At 43.3% G+C, this 18451-nt stretch overlaps 3 protein-coding genes across 5 annotated transcripts; 1 reads left to right on the forward strand and 2 right to left on the reverse strand.

The window, feature by feature from the left end:
• Positions 1–389: 389 nt before the first annotated feature.
• Positions 390–9292, reverse strand: wiza (WIZ zinc finger a). Its single transcript, XM_054779373.1, has 8 exons — positions 9093–9292; positions 8383–8653; positions 6734–7549; positions 6309–6647; positions 3783–3997; positions 2963–3122; positions 2715–2874; positions 390–1626 (listed from the first exon to the last, which is right to left on the reverse strand). The coding sequence occupies exons 2-8, from the start codon at positions 8567–8569 to the stop codon at positions 1470–1472; spliced, it is 2034 nt and encodes a 677-aa protein (XP_054635348.1). The 5' UTR covers positions 8570–8653; positions 9093–9292; the 3' UTR covers positions 390–1469.
• A 51-nt stretch (positions 9293–9343) lies between these two features.
• On the forward strand, positions 9344–13195 carry prdx2 (peroxiredoxin 2). 2 transcript variants are annotated; one of them, XM_054779376.1, is made up of 6 exons: positions 9344–9497; positions 10158–10278; positions 10387–10540; positions 11164–11286; positions 11703–11833; positions 12848–13195. In XM_054779376.1, the coding sequence occupies exons 2-6, from the start codon at positions 10176–10178 to the stop codon at positions 12928–12930; spliced, it is 594 nt and encodes a 197-aa protein (XP_054635351.1). In that variant the 5' UTR covers positions 9344–9497; positions 10158–10175; the 3' UTR covers positions 12931–13195. The 2 variants fall into 2 exon arrangements, with proteins under 2 accessions (XP_054635351.1, XP_054635352.1); XM_054779377.1 differs by having other exon boundaries at positions 9479–9497; positions 10144–10278.
• A 1122-nt stretch (positions 13196–14317) lies between these two features.
• junba (JunB proto-oncogene, AP-1 transcription factor subunit a) lies at positions 14318–15897 on the reverse strand. Of its 2 annotated transcripts, XM_054779375.1 has the most exons (2): positions 15737–15897; positions 14318–15511 (listed from the first exon to the last, which is right to left on the reverse strand). In XM_054779375.1, the coding sequence occupies exon 2, from the start codon at positions 15471–15473 to the stop codon at positions 14592–14594; it is 882 nt and encodes a 293-aa protein (XP_054635350.1). In that variant the 5' UTR covers positions 15474–15511; positions 15737–15897; the 3' UTR covers positions 14318–14591. The 2 variants fall into 2 exon arrangements, with proteins under 2 accessions (XP_054635350.1, XP_054635349.1); XM_054779374.1 differs by having other exon boundaries at positions 14318–15866.
• Between the last annotated feature and the right edge of the window lie 2554 nt (positions 15898–18451).

Here is an 18451-nt window from a genome sequence, read left to right on the forward strand (position 1 = left end):
ACAGCTTCACAGGCTGGCATCCGTTACATATGCACACTGCAAAATACAAGAAAAGTGTGCAGCAATCACCGATTATCTATCCCTGGAATGAAACCCCCATACTATGTGAAGATTTGTAGATTATTTCTAGTAAAAACAAAACGCGGTTTTACTTACTGAAACTGACAGATCGACTGTAGATTATTTCTAGTAAAATAAAAATGCGGGTTTACTTACTGAAACCGACAGATCGACTGCAAGATAGTGCCAGTGATCCATGTTTAGTTGTTCACAACAATAACACGATAACAACATGGATACTGTGTTGTGATGAGTATGTGTGAATATGGGATATCACCGTTGTGGGATGAGTAGCTTGCTAGTTAGCCCAGCCACGACGGCAGCAGACAGCGTTGCTAAAATCATATTTAATGGCAGTTACAGAACACAACTATGGTGCATTCAAGGACTGACGAACAAACTGTTAAATGTGAAAAAAATTTTTTTATCAGTGATGCATAAAGACATAAAGATTTAAAAACTGTGGGCTTTCTAATAGTGGTACATGTATACTGTACATTTGACCTGTATTATCACATATTTATAAATTACTGACTTACAGTGAATGAAATGTTTTCTGCAAGAAAAAGTGGAGAAAAAAATTGAATACTGTATTTTTTTTCCTGCAAATTTGCACAGCCGTGACTGCTGAATTGTGAATGTGTAGGCATCCACTGAGCTTACTGTACATACTGTATGTCAAACTTAAACCTACACATATACCTGGCCCGGCATACATATTGCGTGTAAAAATACCCTAAAAAGTTATGGGTTCAACCTCCAGATCCCCCTCACTCAATTCCATATGTTAGATTTTTTTTCTTCAATAGCATCATGATTGTGTGAACAAGGCAACACCGCAAAAGCATTTCAAGCCCCTTGAAAGTTAAAACGATTTACCAATAAAGATGCAGGAATGTCATTTTAGCTCAGAAAGACCTGTGTTCTAAAATACTTTCAATAAAATCACACCATGTACAAGAGACGGAATTTAATTTACATGTATTAAAACGGATGACTAAAAGGAGCGCACACATAGTAAAAAGGGTAGATAACAATGGTTATACTGTACGTGCAGACAATCTTAAGTACAGAAAGTCTCATTTGTATTCTGCCATATTTAAGTATCAACATAAAATACATTAAGACTTTTGAACATGTCACACAGCAAAATGTGTAAAAATGTGCCTTGACAAGGATTCAAAAGGGTTACACTGTGCAGCTTGAAGTTAAAATGAGGTTTGGTCCCTCATAAAGTTGCTAATAATTCAGCAGCGCAACTGAATTGATCACTTTTGGTGAATCATTTGAATCGCAATGAGAAGGGCGTGCAAATACAAAGAGAATGGTGGATGGTGGATTGACTTAAAGTTACTAAATAAGCCACACATTGATCCTTTCATCCATGTGTTTTGGGAGAGTTGTTGAAACTAGACAGCTACTGGATGAATGAGAGCTGGAGGAGATACTGGAGCAGCAGGAGGAGACTCTTTGCCTTTGTAGCCCAGAGACAGGATGTGTTTCTGCAGGTGTGTGATCCACTGCTCTTGAACAGACAGTGGCCCGTGAAACACTTTTTCACAAAACCTGTCAAAAAAAAAAAAACATACACAAAGAAGCTTGATCAGAAGAGTGTAGTAGAGCAGAAGGAGAAGCTAGGCAACCCTTCAAGAAGGCATTTTGTGGCCACCTGGAGGCAGAAGAATCAAACTGCAGCACGACGTATCAAATCATTTGACATTGACCAACTGGCGGTATTGACAAGTGTCATCCCCAGAAAATACTATAAATAATACAATGCAAGACTTCTATTACTTTTAATAATAATATTAACTTGGATTTATACTGCGCCTTTCTTCTTCTTAGCAGTTCATTCAAATTAGTTGGTTTCCTGGCACAGATACAGCCTTTTAAAAAGTGCACAAACGTTCTATAAGGTGCAGAGGCTGTTGAGGATAAGGCCATTCCAGGAGCTTAAAGGGATAGTTCAGCTTTTCTGACAAGAACTTATATAACATCAGCAGTGTAGTGCATCAACAGTTACTTTTTCCCCCCACTTTGTCCGGTAAGCTGAGTTTTGGTCAGTTTTCGGTGTTGAGGAAAGTGCTTATTCGGTGGGGTTACTTAAGTAAAGCGTTTTGTTTCTCAAAACAATATGCGTTCAAAGGTGTAATACATTTGCATCACAAAACCGTTTTCCATAAAAAAGTCAGACCTTACAATCGTTTGGCATTATTTTCTCTCCCTTCGTATGACTGCGCGCTGCCGCCTGCGTATGTGTTTACAAGCGCGGATGACGATTGCTGTGGCTCGAGAGAGTTAAAGTGAGAGCCCGAGTGATACTGTCATAAAAGAAAATATCTACAAAAATGATGCGGACATGTGACATATGGGCTGTCACAACAAAAACATGTCTGAATCACCCTATATACTCCACTGTTTTCCTGTTCCTATTGCTATCAGACAACTTTGGCCTTGGCTTTGTGCTAAAGGCAATGTTTCCATTACTTGTTTTGTAGTCAAACCTGTTTACTTTCATTATCCCAGAAGTAAATGTGGAAATGTGAGCAACAGTTGGCTGCTGGCGGACGCGCGCAGTGATACGAGGGGAGGGAAAACAATGCAGAGTGACTTTGTACTGTGTGACACAGTCTATTTGTATTTTCCACTCTCACCTGCACTTGAGGGAGTAAACTTTTCCGACCAGTTTGACCAAAGGAGTTAAAGGAGGTTTGGGCAGCAGCGCCGGGATGTTGCCGGATCTTGATAGTTGCTGGGAGTTGGTGTCTTGATTTTCTTCTGCTACAGGTGCAAGTGGTTTTGGAGGCATACGTTCTGAGGAAAAAAAATAGAAGTGGTGTTCAAAGAGAACAAGATTAACTACTCAAGAAGAGGTACTTGCTGTACCTGTTTCACTGCTCACCTCTTGGAGAGCGCACACCGGCGTTTCCACATGCTGCCACAGAGGATGGCGGCTTTTTGGGTGAGCCCTGGTCCTCTTTGCCCAAATTATGCCCTGAGATCTTCATCTCGGAAGCAGGCAAAGATTCAGAGTCCGACAGAGTGGATAATGAAGACCCTTTCTGGGAAGAGAATGAATGATTTACATTTATATTTTTTTTATATATACAAATAATAACTTTTTCTTATAAAAATTTGTATTATTTGGGGTGTAACAGTACAGTATTTGTATTCAAATTTTTCATTAAGGGGCTTTCAGTTCGGTATGCATTATAGATTATATTCTTCCCTTGGAGATGAATAAAGTATCTATCTTCTATCTATCTACCAAACACCTACGCAGTAAGCATTAAAAGTGAGGGACATGTGTTTGTGTCTGTACTGATCAGACCCAAGCACCCACGAGAGGTGACACATTTGCCACAGGTGTGGAGAAACAGGCGTGCAAGGCACCTCTACAAGGGCAGGGAGTGTGCATTGGTAACGCTGTGAAAGGTGAGGTGTGGAAGCGTGCAGAACACCTTCACAAGTGTGTAGCCCAGCGGGTGACAAGCGAGTGTCATGACTAGCGATACTGCTTGAAGCCAAAGCTTGTAAACACTCTAGAGGCAGCCTTCCTGGTGAAATACGTAAATCTGGGGTGTCCAAAGTGCGGCCATACATAAGCAGGTGAAAATGTATTGTTACATAATGAACCATTATTTCATAATGTGGTGCTACACACCTAAAAATAAAAAAAATATCTAAAAAAAAAAAAAAAAAAAAGTATTGCCCCAACCCACCTTCTTAATGCACAGTTCTCCCTCCCGGTAGCGTCGTCCGAGAGCAGCCACCCTGTCCGGGTGCTTCTGCATAAACTCCTTGAGGTGTTCAATCGGTGATGTCGCCCCTTCAGCCTTCCATTCCACAACACCAAGCTGACGAAGGTGGGCCCGCGCGTGGCTTGCTAGCGCCGTGCGGTTTTCAAAGTTGAACCCACACACCTCGCAGGATGCGTCTGACATCAACACAAGCAAATGAGACAAGTTTAGTTGAGCTTTTAATTGCCCATCAGTTAAACTCAGTGATGATACCCTGAGGTCAACCTACGCAACGGAATGAGCTTAAGTATGACTGAAGCCACCAAAGTTACGTATGTCACACCCTCTTCTCATTCATTTTGTGTTTATAGTGTTTTTACATCTAAAAATAACAGTGGTTGACTTATTAATACACACGTGTGAGAGTTAAGAAGGTTAAAATATTGATCATACTTTGCCTGTCCTGTACAGCAACCATGAAACATTAATTTAATATTCATTAATTCATATGGGAAAAATAACTATTATTTTGAAATCCAAACAAATTGGAGATGGACGAGTGTTGACCTTTAAGGTTACAAAGAGAAACTTATTACTGTAAATTCCAGACTATTAGCGCACCTGCCGCAGTTGCCCACGTTGTAACATGGGATATTTTCACAGAAGGATGCACTATAAACCGTGCAATCCTACCTACACTTGGTGTCCCCAGCGTCCCCTAGCTCCGATGAGTGACACGAGACGCCTGTTTTCATTGGAGTTCAACAGCTGCCCCTGTTCGGTTCAAGCGGTCCAAGCAGAAGCAGTAGTCGGTCTACATTTGATGAAACGTGCTTAAGATTTGTCAGATCAAAACATGAACGCAAACTTCAAAACGTCATATTAGGGTCCACTTCACTACTTCCTGAATCTGCACTCCAAGCATCATGGGAACTGGAGTTCCTTTAGCCACAAATGAGCTGTATCATTGTTTAAGATGCAGGGTTCAAAGCGTGTGTGTGAAAAAAGTAGCGGCTTATAGTCCAGAATTTACGGTATCTTTGCAGCAATTTTAAGGACTGTTTCACCATGTTTGTATTGTAAATTGAAAACAAAGATTTAATATTTAAAGATTCTAAATATGTACAAAATGTCAGTACGATTTTGACCCAGAGTTAACGTTAGTCATTGTAACACACTTGACCTTCTGTGGAAACATGATGTAAAACAATAGTTCCCCAAAGTATTTTGATTAGAAAAAAATAGATTAGTAGAAAACCGAAATGCAACATGTATCATATTTCTGAGTTTGCCACTTTCGTTACTGTCTGAATATTGACAAAAAAACTGAGAAATAACCCCACAATACTCTGAAGTTGACACTGTGTGTCATTGCAGACGTGAGGCCTTTTGCATATACGCTTCCTTTATTCATTTGCAACATTGTGTCTGCAATACGCTGTTTACATTTAATGAGGTGTAATGTTTGGTCAGAGTTCGGTTCAAGTACATGTTTTGGAAGCAGCAAAATGCGTTTGGTGCACAGTGAGGTGTTATTCTCCTGGGACCACGGCAGCTAAAATGTAGGTTCCACCGTGGATTATTTAGTTAACTGCCCTAATTGACACAAAATGACGATGCTCAAATGGGCCGCAATCTGACATCACATTGTGTTTTATACACAAAAGGCACGAAGAAAGTATTCAATCATGTAGCACTCGACACACGCAGCCAGCAAGTGCACACTCGCTAGCGCCCCACCTCTCTAACCACTGGGACAAAGAGAATGAATGACTGACACGAGGGTTCACTCAGTCTGTTCATTCTACTATAGAACAAACACGCCCAGGTGTTACAGAGTGAACCCTGTTGTCATCCAGCCTGTTTGGTAGAGAGAGAGGGAGCGAGAGAGGGAAAACAAACACGCAATCACAGGTCAATATATCGAGGCCAGCAAAATTATGGGGCTTGTTTTTATTTATCATGCGGTTAATTGATTTATTATTTATCATGACAGGCCCAAAGAAGAGCAATCACATGCATTAAATTACGTCTTTATTTTGACATTGTGGAATCATTTAAGGTTTCCTCCCACATCCAAAAACATGCATGTTAGGTTAATTGGAGGCTCTAAATTGTCCATAGGTATGAATGTGAGTGTGAATGGTTGTTTGTCTATATGTGTGTGTCTATATGTGCCCTGCAATTGGCTGGCGACCAGTCCAGGGTGTACCCCGCCTGTCGCCCGAAGTCAGCCGGGATAGGCTCCAGCATGCCCCCGCGACCCTAAAGAGGAGAAGCGGTATAGAAAATGGATGGATGGATGGAATCATTGAGAGTCTTTCTATGGCTTTCTATTATGAAATCTTGTGAAAAGTATACGCAATGTGGAGGAGCGACTGCAATACACTTTGCTGCACTGCACGTGTGTGCCCATGTTTTTATTGGTGTATCAATTAAAAGCCCAAATGTGCCCTCCCACCCCAAAAAGCTGTAATCCAAAGGAAATCCTCGTCAGTGATACCTTACCTAAGAGCAAAGCCTCACTTTTGCTATACGAAGGCTTCTCCTTCATGGAGTAATCCAGAGGTGAGGAGCAGGAGTTTGAAGTTGTGTCCAATATCCTTTTAGAACGCTGAGGGCTCAAGGAGGCTTTCCTCAACGATGACGCCTCACTGGACAAAAAGCCCTTACCGCCGTCTTCCCCTTGCATCATAACATCCTTGAGGAGATCAATCGGCGACGTCTTTATTGACCAGGTGAGACCAAGCTGGCGCAGATGGGCGCGGGCGTGGCACGAGAGGGCTTTGCGGGTCTCAAAGAGTTGACCGCAGTAGTCGCAAAGGACTGTTGGTGGTGACTGTTCATCTGTTGGAGATGTTGAGCAATAAGAACGTGTGACTGATGCAACAAAACAAATGGAAGCCAAGCAATGCATCTGCTGAGAATGTTACCTGCACTGAGAGACTTTGAAGGCGTTACAAGAGCTGATGAGCTCAGAGTGGGGGGGCTGCTGCTGCTACAGCTGGATCCCATCAGTGCAGACACATCAACCTCCAAAGGCTCCGGCTTGGGCTTTCTGAGGAGGGGGTCCACCGCCAAACGAAAGCCCTTCTTAGCCTTTGGAGCCCGATTCCCTGGGATCTGAGGAGACTTTGCAGGGCTCTGGAAAGTGGAGGGAAAAGGGGACCTGGATTGCCCTGTGACTGGAGACACAGGTTGGGAAGCTACAGGGGAGGCTGGTGCTGACGAGAGAACAGCGTTGGGGCTGGAGATACTTTTCATTTTAGGGGGGTTCATGGTTTCTAACACGCCACTGCTCACCAGATCCTGAATAGTGTCAATAGCAGACTCTTCTTTCCCCAGTAGGTCAAGCACCCCAATCTGACGCAGGTGAGAGCGTGCATGGCTGGCCAGGCCTCTTCGATTTTTACATTTCTCCCCGCAAAGAGTACAGGTGCACTCCTCAGAGGACTTTGATCGCTTACAAGGAGGAGACGTGTGTGGAGAGGACAGTCCTGAGGGACGTTTAGGGGGAGTCCCAAGTAAACTGTTTTCAGAGCGGTGCTCCTGTTGATCCTTGCTGAAGGACTTGAGGTCCTCCTCGTTCATTATCTGGTATAGAAAGTCAATGGGGCTGCCCTTAATTTCATTGTCAGGGATTCCGAGCTGCCGTAGATGAAAGCGGGCATGACTGGACAGACCTTTCCGTGTCTCATACCAGCAGCTACAAAGTTGGCAAACGTGGGCCTCATCGTCGTTAAGTGACGCTGCAAAATTAGGGGAAAAAAAAGATAAGCAAAAAGCATCATGTGTCATTCATTCACTCACCTACACGCAAAACTTCTATGTACACAAAAGGCCTATTTCTCTTAAAAATATCGTTCACAAATCTGTCTAAATCAGTTTGGCACTGGATTCTGGAAGAATGAACTTATACTGGTTCATCCATTCACTTTAAATGTTCGGTTTCTCTATCAATGTTTTACTTTGAAGCAAGCCATGGTTCTCTCATTCACTTCTTGGCAAGAACACAAACAATTTCACCGCGTTTGCCGTCACGTAACCGTAACAAGGCATTACGGCCGCAACCCGCTGCTGCAATCAGTCCGCTAGCATGATTATATGTTAATGTTATATAATAGTTCCCATTCCCTTTGATTGGTCATGTGTCCGTGAAGGATACGATGGCTTCTATACTGTATTTTACCTCATATTTGATGCTGATAATATGTGTGAATGCATAAAGGTAAGGTTTGATGATGTTATTGAGTGCTAATGTGCATATTTGTTTGGTGCACAATCTCAAGTTGATTCATGCCCGTTACCACATACATCAAACAGCAACGTGGTAATCGTCTCTCTGAAAAACAAACTCCAGGCTCCTACTGGTGGATGTTGGGTCTGTATTCGTTTTGTGCTTTTAGTTTGATGTTGTTCCTTAGTTTTACACAATACATACTAAATAAGATCAATTAGATTGCTATAATGTAGGACACCGCCACCCACCACCTCAAGCTGGTCCATGGATCTAAAAAGGTTGGAGACCTGCTGCATCCATGCCTCAGCATTTCTTATTTCATCACTCCGAGGGTCTCCCTACCTAGCGTAATGGGAGCATCTGTTTCAAGAGGCGCCCACAATGGCTTCGTCGTTGTGGTTTGGTGCTCTGAAGAAGATAAATTGCTGCCCTTATGTTGTCTTAAAGCCGAAGGAGATGTGGCCAGAAGCAACGGCGCTGATGGTCTGACTGGAGATCGTTGTTGATCCATCTCTTGTGGGGTCGCCATGATTGTGGTGCTGGTTTTGAATCCGCTGTAACCCGCTGAGGATGTCTGGATCTCTCTCTTCCTGTAGGTAGCGGAGCAACCAAGCTGAAGATGCAGAAATACACAGTATATGATCTCATATTATGGGCAACATGCAATATTAATTATGTAGTTATTATATATTTTAAAGGGGGGAGGGAGTGTCTGGTGCGTTAAAGTGGTAATTTTAACTTGTACGGTTGTAAATAAAGTTCAGCCATAATCCTATCATAGAGGCAGCGAAAAAACAAACGTAAATATATCCTACATATTGTTCGTCAGGTCATTTTCGTGAATCACCATGCTACAAATCTGTTTTAACCCGAATAAAAGCAATAAAGGTTAAGTCTGCGCCACCCACCCTTTGTTTTGCTGTGCAAGCATGCTAACGTCTCCTGCAATTAAGTCGTGAAAAACTGTTTAAAGGAAAAGGTGAGGCGGTAACTCAGTCGCCCTGATATGAAGACAAACTAATCGATCACATGTAGAAAACAAGTTAATTTACCTGTTAACCACAGATGACTGTCCCCTCAGTCAACCACCGTAAAACATGCTAAGCGGAAGTAGCAGTCCTGGATTGCGTCTTGCCATTCAAAGTAAAACTACTGGCTAAGGTTGACTCACTGGTCCCACCCACAACAAGTAGTACACTTGCGCAGTATAATCTGATGAAACGAGTAGCATCACAATAGATGGGTTTAATTGATCTTGAATTATACATAATCAATCAAACGGAACAGACTGATAGAATAATGTTTACTTTGAAGTGTCATTTTACTTTGGTCCCTCGCCCACAGCCTGGTACAGCCTACTTATTTCACGCAGCCGCAGTGAGTCGATTGAGCAAACCTTCCCCACCGCGGTGCAGCTCTATGTGGTGCTGACAACTTCTCTCTGGCCTTCCAGAAAGGTGAGAACGATACATTTTCTTCACTTTTCAATTGCAAATTATCATCGCGCCACTGTTACTGGACAGTGTGCAATGAACGTTTAATTAGGAAAAGGGGAAAGCTGAAATGTGGTTGAGCGATGTTAGATAAGCTAACATGACGCTCGAGCAGGCTGTGCGGGTCGCTTGCTACTATCCTTAAGTGTGTGTGGGGGGCCTTTTGGTTCTTTGTCCCCACTCTGCGCACTGGCCAGACGTACTTATTTGTTGTATCACAGCTGCTATTATTTTATTTTAATGGTATTGTCCAGCTTCAGCAATAACTGCACCACATGCGAAAACGTAACGTAAAGTGAAGATTTAACATTTTTCGTCAAACTACGTTTTGTGCGTCTCTTGTTTGGCGCTAAATGCAACAACGGCTGCAGATTATTTAATTAATCTCAAGTATGCCCGTATGTGCACAAATCCAAAAGCCTCCTAGGGTATTGCTTGTCTAGGTTATGCAAGTTTCTTAATAGGCTTTTGTTCCCTGCAGTTTGAACATGACTTGCATGTGACTCGATGGTTTAACTCACTGAGCAAGGCTAAAAGGAGTGCTTGATCCCCCAAAAAGTGCAAAACAGTCTAAGCAGTTTAAGGAAGGGGAAAAAAGGAAAGTCCTCAGTCTGTCTTTTGCAGTTCATCATCATCATCATCATGTCTGCTGGGAATGCTCAGATTGGCAAGCCTGCCCCAAACTTTAACGCCACGGCTGTAGTGAATGGACAGTTTAAGGACATCCAGCTGTCTGACTACAAAGGTAACATCACAATTTACACCGGTTTTTACACTTTGTACATACAGTACATCGCATCATCTTGGAGGCTGTATTGTTTGTAACATATGTTGTGTAATTTCCCATTTGTAGGGAAGTATGTCATCCTCTTCTTTTACCCTCTGGATTTCACATTCGTCTGCCCCACTGAGATTGTGGCGTTCAGCGACCGAGCAGAAGAGTTCAAAAAAATCGGTTGTGAGGTGGTCGGCTGCTCCGTAGACTCTCACTTCAGTCACTTGGCTTGGTGAGAGCCCTGCGATTTTCTCCCGAAACAATAATTTTGTCTTTGTCCCTTTTTAGGGCCCGACCTTTTTATTTTAAATTAAAATCATAGCATACCCCAGTTGTATCAATGTCCAAAAATAGAGAAATATATTTGTGAATGTGGAGTGTGCCTCCACCGCAAACACACCTGACCTCTTGGTAAAAATAGAAAACACCTGTAAATGCACATACCTTGTGTGTGCTACAGTATATTTGCAAAAGCAATGTATGGATTGTTTGTGAGGTGATAGAAGCAATGGGGATACTGGGGAAACGTTAGTGGTACAACTGACAGCCTTGCTCAGAAGCAGAACTTTCTTGTATTGTGTGCAAATCCTGCTGGCTTGAAGAAGCACCCACCCTGCTGGATCAGGTTATCGCCTGTTACTGAGTCCCTCTGCGTGCACTAGATAAGCAGACGCTTATGATGTGACTAACAGAACAGTCCAAGGTCCAGTTTCTAGAAGGTTCTGAAAGATATGAGGAAATTGGGGATTTCTAACTTGCAAATTAGTTGATATTTGAAGTGTTTATTTTGTTTTCAAGAGTGGAAAAAGAACCTAATTGACATTGGTATTTGTCAATATTGCTTTTCCCTTGTAGGATCAACACTCCTCGCAAACAGGGAGGTCTGGGTAACATGAAAATCCCCCTGGTGGCAGACCTGACAAAGAGCATCTCAAGAGACTACGGTGTGCTGAAGGAGGATGAAGGCATTTCATACAGGTGTCAGAACACACGCAGACAGTATAGCTGTGTCCTAATTCCAGTGCGGTGCTTTCTTCAGCGGCACCATGTGAAAGCCCTTGCAGCTTTCTCTTGGGGGTGTAGATTTGTGGGGATTTCCTGGACTGGTTGCCCGTCAATTACATGGCACATACAGAACCAGCACACTGTGGGAGTAAACCTGAGTTTAACCCATGCAAGCACGGGCGGGGGGTGTGGACGTGGAACCATGCGCATCACTGCATTTTCCACAAAATGGCAAAAGAAAGTTACGTTGATTAAAGCTTTCAAATGAGATCGCCTTGCTCTTATGACCTGATGGGACTTCAGATGCAGCCCTTGAAGTGGGAGGTGGCATGTAACTCCAGTGACTAAAAAAAAAACAATCTTATAAAACCTTGCCTTCTGTCTGTCAGGGGTCTGTTCGTGATTGACGACAAAGGCATTTTGAGGCAGATCACCATCAATGACTTGCCCGTGGGTCGCTCCGTGGATGAGACCCTGCGTCTGGTCCAGGCCTTCCAGCACACAGACAAATACGGCGAAGGTGAGCAGAAATTTACGGTAATACCGACGTGACTGCTGAAAGCGGTGTTTCTCATACATGAAATTGTGGTGGCCCGTCACCAATATATTTGGACCACCACAAATTTGGTGCTGCTTTACTCCACCCCCGCCCGCCAACCCCCGTTTGTCCTTGCTCACAAACATTTAGAATGGCATCTGTGTAGCTTGTTACAACTCTGTACAGTAGTTGGCATTGTAATTCTGCCGCAACTGACGTGTGTTAGTCGCTGCACAACATGAAATTAATCTGTTCCACACACGGAAGGTGGCAGACTATCCTGAGAGTACTGAATAGTATCCTGGCCGCTCATTGCATTGGTCAGTCAATGAAACACCCGCTGATTGGTCCTCATCTGGACTATAGGGATGAAAAGTTGAGCAATTTTCAACTTTCTGGGATCGCGTCGCAAGCCAACATGAGCACAAAATTTAACATGCATGTATTTCGCGTGTCGCTTGGTTGTAGGGTGACTCGCGATCGCCCTGTCGTGCAGGTTCCATTGAAAATAAATGGACTAGAGGTGACATCACGTCCCACGTGTGGCACCCATTACACCCGTAAGTCAACTTGATGTTCTGTTAAATAAGGTTTACATATGAGATGTCGCACATGACTCAAACACAACGGATCAGTTTTGCACACAGTCCTTTTCCAAAAATCTCCACTCTGGCTGGAGTTTTGTGTCATGGCCAATTATGCAAATTACTGTAGATGTCATCGAGCACAGCTTGGTCACTTGGAAGCTTGTGAGATGTTAGCTGATGTGATGCCTAATGCTTTACTCCAAACCTAAACTGTTGAGGATATGTTGAATTTTGCACTGTAGAAATATGAAATGCTTGTTATTTCAAATTGTGCTAGCAAGGTGAGTTGATTGACTTTAAACACGCAAGTGATCAGATACTCCCACAAGGTAGTTGACGTTTGTACTTTGTACATTTGTACTGCTGTGTCAATGACTGATATGTAAACAAGCACTCTGTCCTTTCTCAGTGTGCCCTGCAGGCTGGAAACCAGGTAGCGACACCATCATTCCTGATGTAGAGAAGAGTAAAGACTACTTCTCCAAGCAGTAACAATGTGATGTTCTACTAAACTTAGCACTTGCCCACACACTGAGGTTGCGTCTGTGGAGTAGTCATACACGGCTTCCCATATGTTCAATGCCCGTTTCCAGTAAATTTTTTTTTTTTTTGTAATCTTTATTACATCCAGTATATAACTGGTGGGACAAGTCTCAAGCACTGAAAAGTACATTTACTAGTTTTCCAGGAAAGTATTGATAATATTGCTGGCTGTTTCTAATGTTGCCATTAATTAAAGCAGCAGGATGATAAAGAATGTGCTCGTTTGTCTTCATGAATCACTAAACTGTTTGTTGTGCGCTGAATGCCATACCACATGGTCATCGCTAGGTGGTGCCACTTCTTTGACATTTGAACCTACAGTCCCAAACACTCCTACAGTACCTACCTTGAGCACCCAGTTTGTGATTTGGGGGTGGTTTATTTGTCTCGAACGTGCAAAGTTACATTGAATTACATCACATGTTTTACATTTGCACAATTCAACATGACCGAAAAGGAAACTACTGTGGTCTTCGGGTTTTAACTTGGAAATGCCACACACACACACCCACACATCAATGAAATGCTGGATTGCTGTGTAAATCAGAAATTTTAACTATGCTGATGTTGACCCTGTGTAAAGCAGGAGTGTCCAAAGTGTGGTGCGGTGGCCATTTACGTTTCACAGCTTTTTTTTGACGTATGCCATATTTAAAAAATTGAATTTAAACACATTTTTTTAAAGTTGATACTAACAAAGTAATCAATGTCATCTGTAACGACGGTGAGGTGCATTAACTAACTTCATTGCATATCGATATTGGGTTGGTTTTAGCCTGTTTACACAGCCTTTGATTTTTTTTCACTATGCATCCCTCATGGGAAGGTTTGGACACCCCTGAGTTATATTAGCACATCAGATTTTCTCTCACTTGTATGCTTTCCGCCACTCAGATAAGGTGAAGCACTTAACACACCTTCTTACTGTGACCTAGTTATTTCACAGTGAATGCTGGGCTTATTCTAGCAAATGCCTAACCCAGCTGCTGACAACAATCAACTTGTCTGGAATTTTTACGTTTACCGTTTGCACAGCTTGTTTGGGAAAAACGCAGCACAGAATTGGGGAATTCCCAACGCTTGCTGACAAGCCCACACACACGCTTGTGGTGGTGCGGCCTCTCTGACCAGCATTGTAGGAGGGAGTTCCCGGAAACCTATTAGTGTGGTGACGTTTGTGAGAAGTTATCCTTATAAGGAGTGGTTAGTACGTAAATAGGAAACAATGCTGTCTGAGGTGTTTTGAATGTCAAACTAAACTGCTGACAGGGCAGATGATTGCAACAAACCCAGGCAGTGCTCTTGAGAAATGTCACAAAACCTCAAAGAAAACACATTTCTTAATCGTGACTTTTCTTTTACTTAAATATATATACTGTACAAGTACAAAAAATGTCAGGCTCAACCTGACAAACAGAAATAAGTTACATCGGAATCATCACAATTTACAAAATGTAAACAGTTCAGTTCGTGTTCCAAAATGCCCACAGTGTTTGTTTTTTTTTTTGGTTTTTTTTTTTTTGCAAGTATTTTGCTTCAGCCACAACAATCCAGTTCCCAGTGCTGTCAGTGCAGTTCCAGTCCAGTGTTTTCAAAGTGCTTCTGCTTCCTCAGTAAGACTTGACTTTGGGAGACAACATGAGTTGACAGCCGCTGCTCACGTGTGTCATCACTTTCTGTTTGAGTTGAGCCACCTGCTCCCGGAGCAGCGAGGCCGTGTTGGATAGTCCGGCGTTGTCCGTTTTGAGAACTTTCACTCTGTCCTCCAGACGGGCGATGCGCTCCAGCTTGCGCCTCCGACACTTGGACGCTGCCAGCCTGTTCCGGAGCCGCTTGCGCTCCGCCTTGATCCGCTCCTGGTTCTCTAGGTCGATGGGGGACATGGGCGGGGAGCTGTTGTCGCTGCTGTGCATGTCCGGGACGGTCTGAGGCTCCTCTTTCAAGCCACCGAAGCGCTGTGCGTGGAGCCCGGCGTGGAAGGGGTGAGATGCGTGCGCGGCGGTTTGGGGGTGCTGCTGGTGGTAGGGGTGGTGCGGCAGGTAGCTGATCGTGGTGGACGGGTAGCTGACCGCCGACGACATGCTGGGGTTTGTGGAGCAGCTGCTCAGGTTGGTGTACTCAAGCGGTTCCGGTTGCATGGATGGCCCGAAAACCGAGCCGGGTGCCGAACACGCGACACCCCCGGCTCCGATGGACACGTTGGGCGGTGCCATTTGGTTCATCTTGTGGAGGTCGTCCAGCGCCTTCACGAAACCTTCAGCAAAACCCTCCTGCTCCTCTGTGATGCCGCGGTTGTAGAGGTACTGGCTCGGTGTCGGCGTGGTGGTGATGAGCCCGTTGCTGTTTTGGATGATTAGTCGCTCCAAATCAGGAGAGGCGAGCTTGAGGGGCCCCGAGTCCGCCGCGGCCGCCGAATAGAACTCTGTGTCGGCGCGCAGGTGCTGAGACTTGAAGTTGGAGCTCCGGTAAGGATCGGAGAAGTTCAAGTTCATGTTCTGCTTTAGCAACTTGTAGTCTGGCAGGGCTGCGCCTGGATGGCCATAAGCAGAGAGAAACGAGTCGTCATAAAAAGGCTGTTCCATTATTGTGGACATATTTGCTTTCAAATCAGACAAATAGGCTACAAGAGTTCGTGAAGGTGTCCCAACTCAATTTCCAGCAAGTCCAGCTGTATTACTATACTGAAGATCACTATCAAAAACAGCAAAACTTCCAAAATAGTGGAACTCTACTATACCAAGTCGTCGATTTGTACCTTTAGTTGGAAGCAAAGCGGAGTCCAGTAACTAATTCAGATGTTTTCATTCCACGCGTGTGTCGGTGAGCCTTTATTGTTCTGACTCTGCCCAAATGTGCCTGTTTCCTCTTTAATGACAAGCTGCGCAACACTTTTCTGCATTTATACTCCCCGGACTCCAGAGAGCGCCACCCTTGGAGTGACACATGATCCGTGGCGCTGATTGGTCGCTGGGTCCTCATAGCTCCGCCTCCAGGATGTCAGAGGCGTGTAATGACGCAAGTTGCCAGGAACCGCCGCTGTAAACACGATGAGGCCTTTTCGCCCAAAGGAATTTTTAAAATGTTATGGTCAATTAAAAACAATACTCCAAGATGAATCCAACGGGTATAATCCAGTGTTGTAGACAGTTCACGTTGAAGTCCATTATTTCAGATGTCCTCCTTGCTCTTATCCTACTAATATATATTCATAGGTAGACTGATGCTGAGTCATGGAGCCAAACTGATATGGGATAGTCCTTATTTGGATATCCTGGCACCCCGGTTCCTCCCTGATACAAGCGGGAAGCCAGTCCCCTTCTGGCCGGCCTCCAACTTGCCTGAACGTGAGAGGCTGCCATCCCTTGCCTCAGGCAGTAGAGATATGAGGTGAGGGTGGGTAAACTGTGGGCGTGACTGCTTCAAAAATGCATGAAGCATAATGGGTGTCTGGTGTCAATAGACAATGTATTCACTATATTAGACTTAAAGATAAAATGACTCAAGTACTGTGTTACGTTTGGAATCACAGTGTAACTAGTGATTTTGTCGTGTTATTATGGCAATGAAAATGATACACTCCTGATCAAATTGCTCATGTAGCTCAACAGTCGGACCATGTTCAAAGAGAGAAAGCTTTTTTGCCTTTGTCATCGAGAGATCATGACGGTGTGACCACCTGACAGAAAATGACATTGCGTACACATTTTTGTCAAGATTTGTGCCTTTTAAAGGCCGTGGTCTTAAATGTTTGATCAGCTGAAGAACAGCCTATTTCACTTTAATGGTTGTTTGCAATCATTTGCTTACTTGTTTTCTCACTCCCATTTCCTCTTTAGGATCAAACAGTGCAAAATGTAAATTCCTGCAATTTTTCAACCGGTGGTAAAATTTTGATCAGGAGTGTAACACAGTGGAAACCTCTTATGTCGCAACAAATCACAAAGGCTTATACCCATTTATTTTTTTTCCAGATTGTTAGCCACTGGAAGAAAGATTTTCACAGGTCTGAAAGTTTTATTGCCGTTGTAGTCAAGACATACAACAACATTTCCGCAGCAGCTCTGTTAGATAAGAGTATAAAATATTGTAATGTCGGGGGTGTGACGATGAGGAAAGATGACTGCACAAATCAGACCTTTTATCAGCATCTACAAAACAGCACAGCACCGTATACCTGACAGCAAGACGCACCCCATACTTCAATGCGGACATAGCGGCTCAGCCTCTCTTCTTCTTTCTTGGACAGCCTTTAACTAGCAGGCAAACACCACTGACCCCTATAGTCTAACCCCTGAATCACAACTCGGAACCATGCACCCCATCGCTACAACGTCACATGAAAACACAAGAATCAAAATAAAAATGTGCGCAAATGGAGGGAAACAATGTCAACAAACTGCCGTGGGTTCAAAGCTCCGGTATTATTGCACATTCTCCTGGTCTCTGGCCAAAGTCACAAGTAAATGTTTAAGCAATGGTTAGTTTCGGTTTCCATTTCGGCTCTGTGGGCATTAGTCCGAGGGCCATTGAGATCACGATACATTGGGGAAAACATTGGAGACATCACATTACTGTATTTAAGTAACTGAAGAAGGCAACTTTATAATACAAAAATACACTTTTCTTTCCTGACATCCCCCTGATAACATTCTGATGGGAAAAAAGAATGAATGTAGAATGCAGAAATGACAAATGTAAAAGCAAATGTGTTTGATGCTCTCGCCTTTTGCGTGTGTGACAACGGCGCTCTTTAAAAGTGTGTTTTAGAAGCTTTTCAGGAAATCTAAGCTGGTAAGTATATCAGAATATAAAAATAACAGACATATTCAACCCAACAGACTCCATTTTGGTTTTACATATTTGAGTGACATCATGTAATGTGTTGCGACAGTCGCAGTCATCACTGTAAGATGCATGTGGGCGTTTAATGTTTTAAAATGTTTAATGGGACTTCAGAATGCCCACATATGGAGCCATTTATGTTTCTCTCCATTCTTAACGATTGATGGCAAATTAAAACTCTAACTTGTCACAAAGCTGAAAGTCCTCTGGTGCCTCACATGATCAAAAGCGCTGCCATAGATCATGTTGCTATTTTGTCCTACACCTTTGGTAGTTTCAGCTACCAAGCAAAGCACAAAGTGCAATGCTTGTTTTGACTTGCTTCTGTGTGTCATTTTTAAATGTACAACTTGCCAAAGTAGTGTAAATTATGGTGACTATACACATAGGGATCTTGTTTTTTTTTTATTTATGATTTTAAGCATTTCGAAAATGCAGCCAACCTTTCTTTCAGTGAGTAAAACAGGCCAACCACTTTGTAATGCCTATTACTGCCACCTACACGACTGCAGTAGAATAGAACACTCAACTTACAAGTAATCATCTAAACAAAACATTCACATCAGCTTGTGAACTTTTGCCCCCAGAAAAAGTACAATCTGTTGCCTTCAAAGCCTGCATTTGTTTA

Source organism: Dunckerocampus dactyliophorus, chromosome 6 (genome assembly GCF_027744805.1).
Source record: "Dunckerocampus dactyliophorus isolate RoL2022-P2 chromosome 6, RoL_Ddac_1.1, whole genome shotgun sequence".
In the NCBI taxonomy this organism is placed as follows: domain Eukaryota; kingdom Metazoa; phylum Chordata; class Actinopteri; order Syngnathiformes; family Syngnathidae; genus Dunckerocampus; species Dunckerocampus dactyliophorus.

What these genes read in the sequence shown, in the direction of transcription:
- wiza (XM_054779373.1), bottom strand. Translation starts at nt 8,569, where the DNA reads ATGGCGACCCCACAAGAGATGGATCAACAACGATCTCCAGTCAGACCA. An exon ending in AGATGCTCCCATTACGCTAG is followed by an intron (nt 7,550 to 8,382) that starts GTAGGGAGACCC and finishes CTAATTTTGCAG; the next exon opens with CGTCACTTAACGACGATGAG. An exon ending in GAGAACTGTGCATTAAGAAG is followed by an intron (nt 3,123 to 3,782) that starts GTGGGTTGGGGC and finishes TTCTCTTCCCAG; the next exon opens with AAAGGGTCTTCATTATCCAC.
- prdx2 (XM_054779376.1), top strand. Translation starts at nt 10,176, where the DNA reads ATGTCTGCTGGGAATGCTCAGATTGGCAAGCCTGCCCCAAACTTTAAC. An exon ending in GATGAAGGCATTTCATACAG is followed by an intron (nt 11,287 to 11,702) that starts GTGTCAGAACAC and finishes TCTGTCTGTCAG; the next exon opens with GGGTCTGTTCGTGATTGACG. An exon ending in CACAGACAAATACGGCGAAG is followed by an intron (nt 11,834 to 12,847) that starts GTGAGCAGAAAT and finishes GTCCTTTCTCAG; the next exon opens with TGTGCCCTGCAGGCTGGAAA.
- junba (XM_054779374.1), bottom strand. Translation starts at nt 15,575, where the DNA reads ATGTCCACAATAATGGAACAGCCTTTTTATGACGACTCGTTTCTCTCT.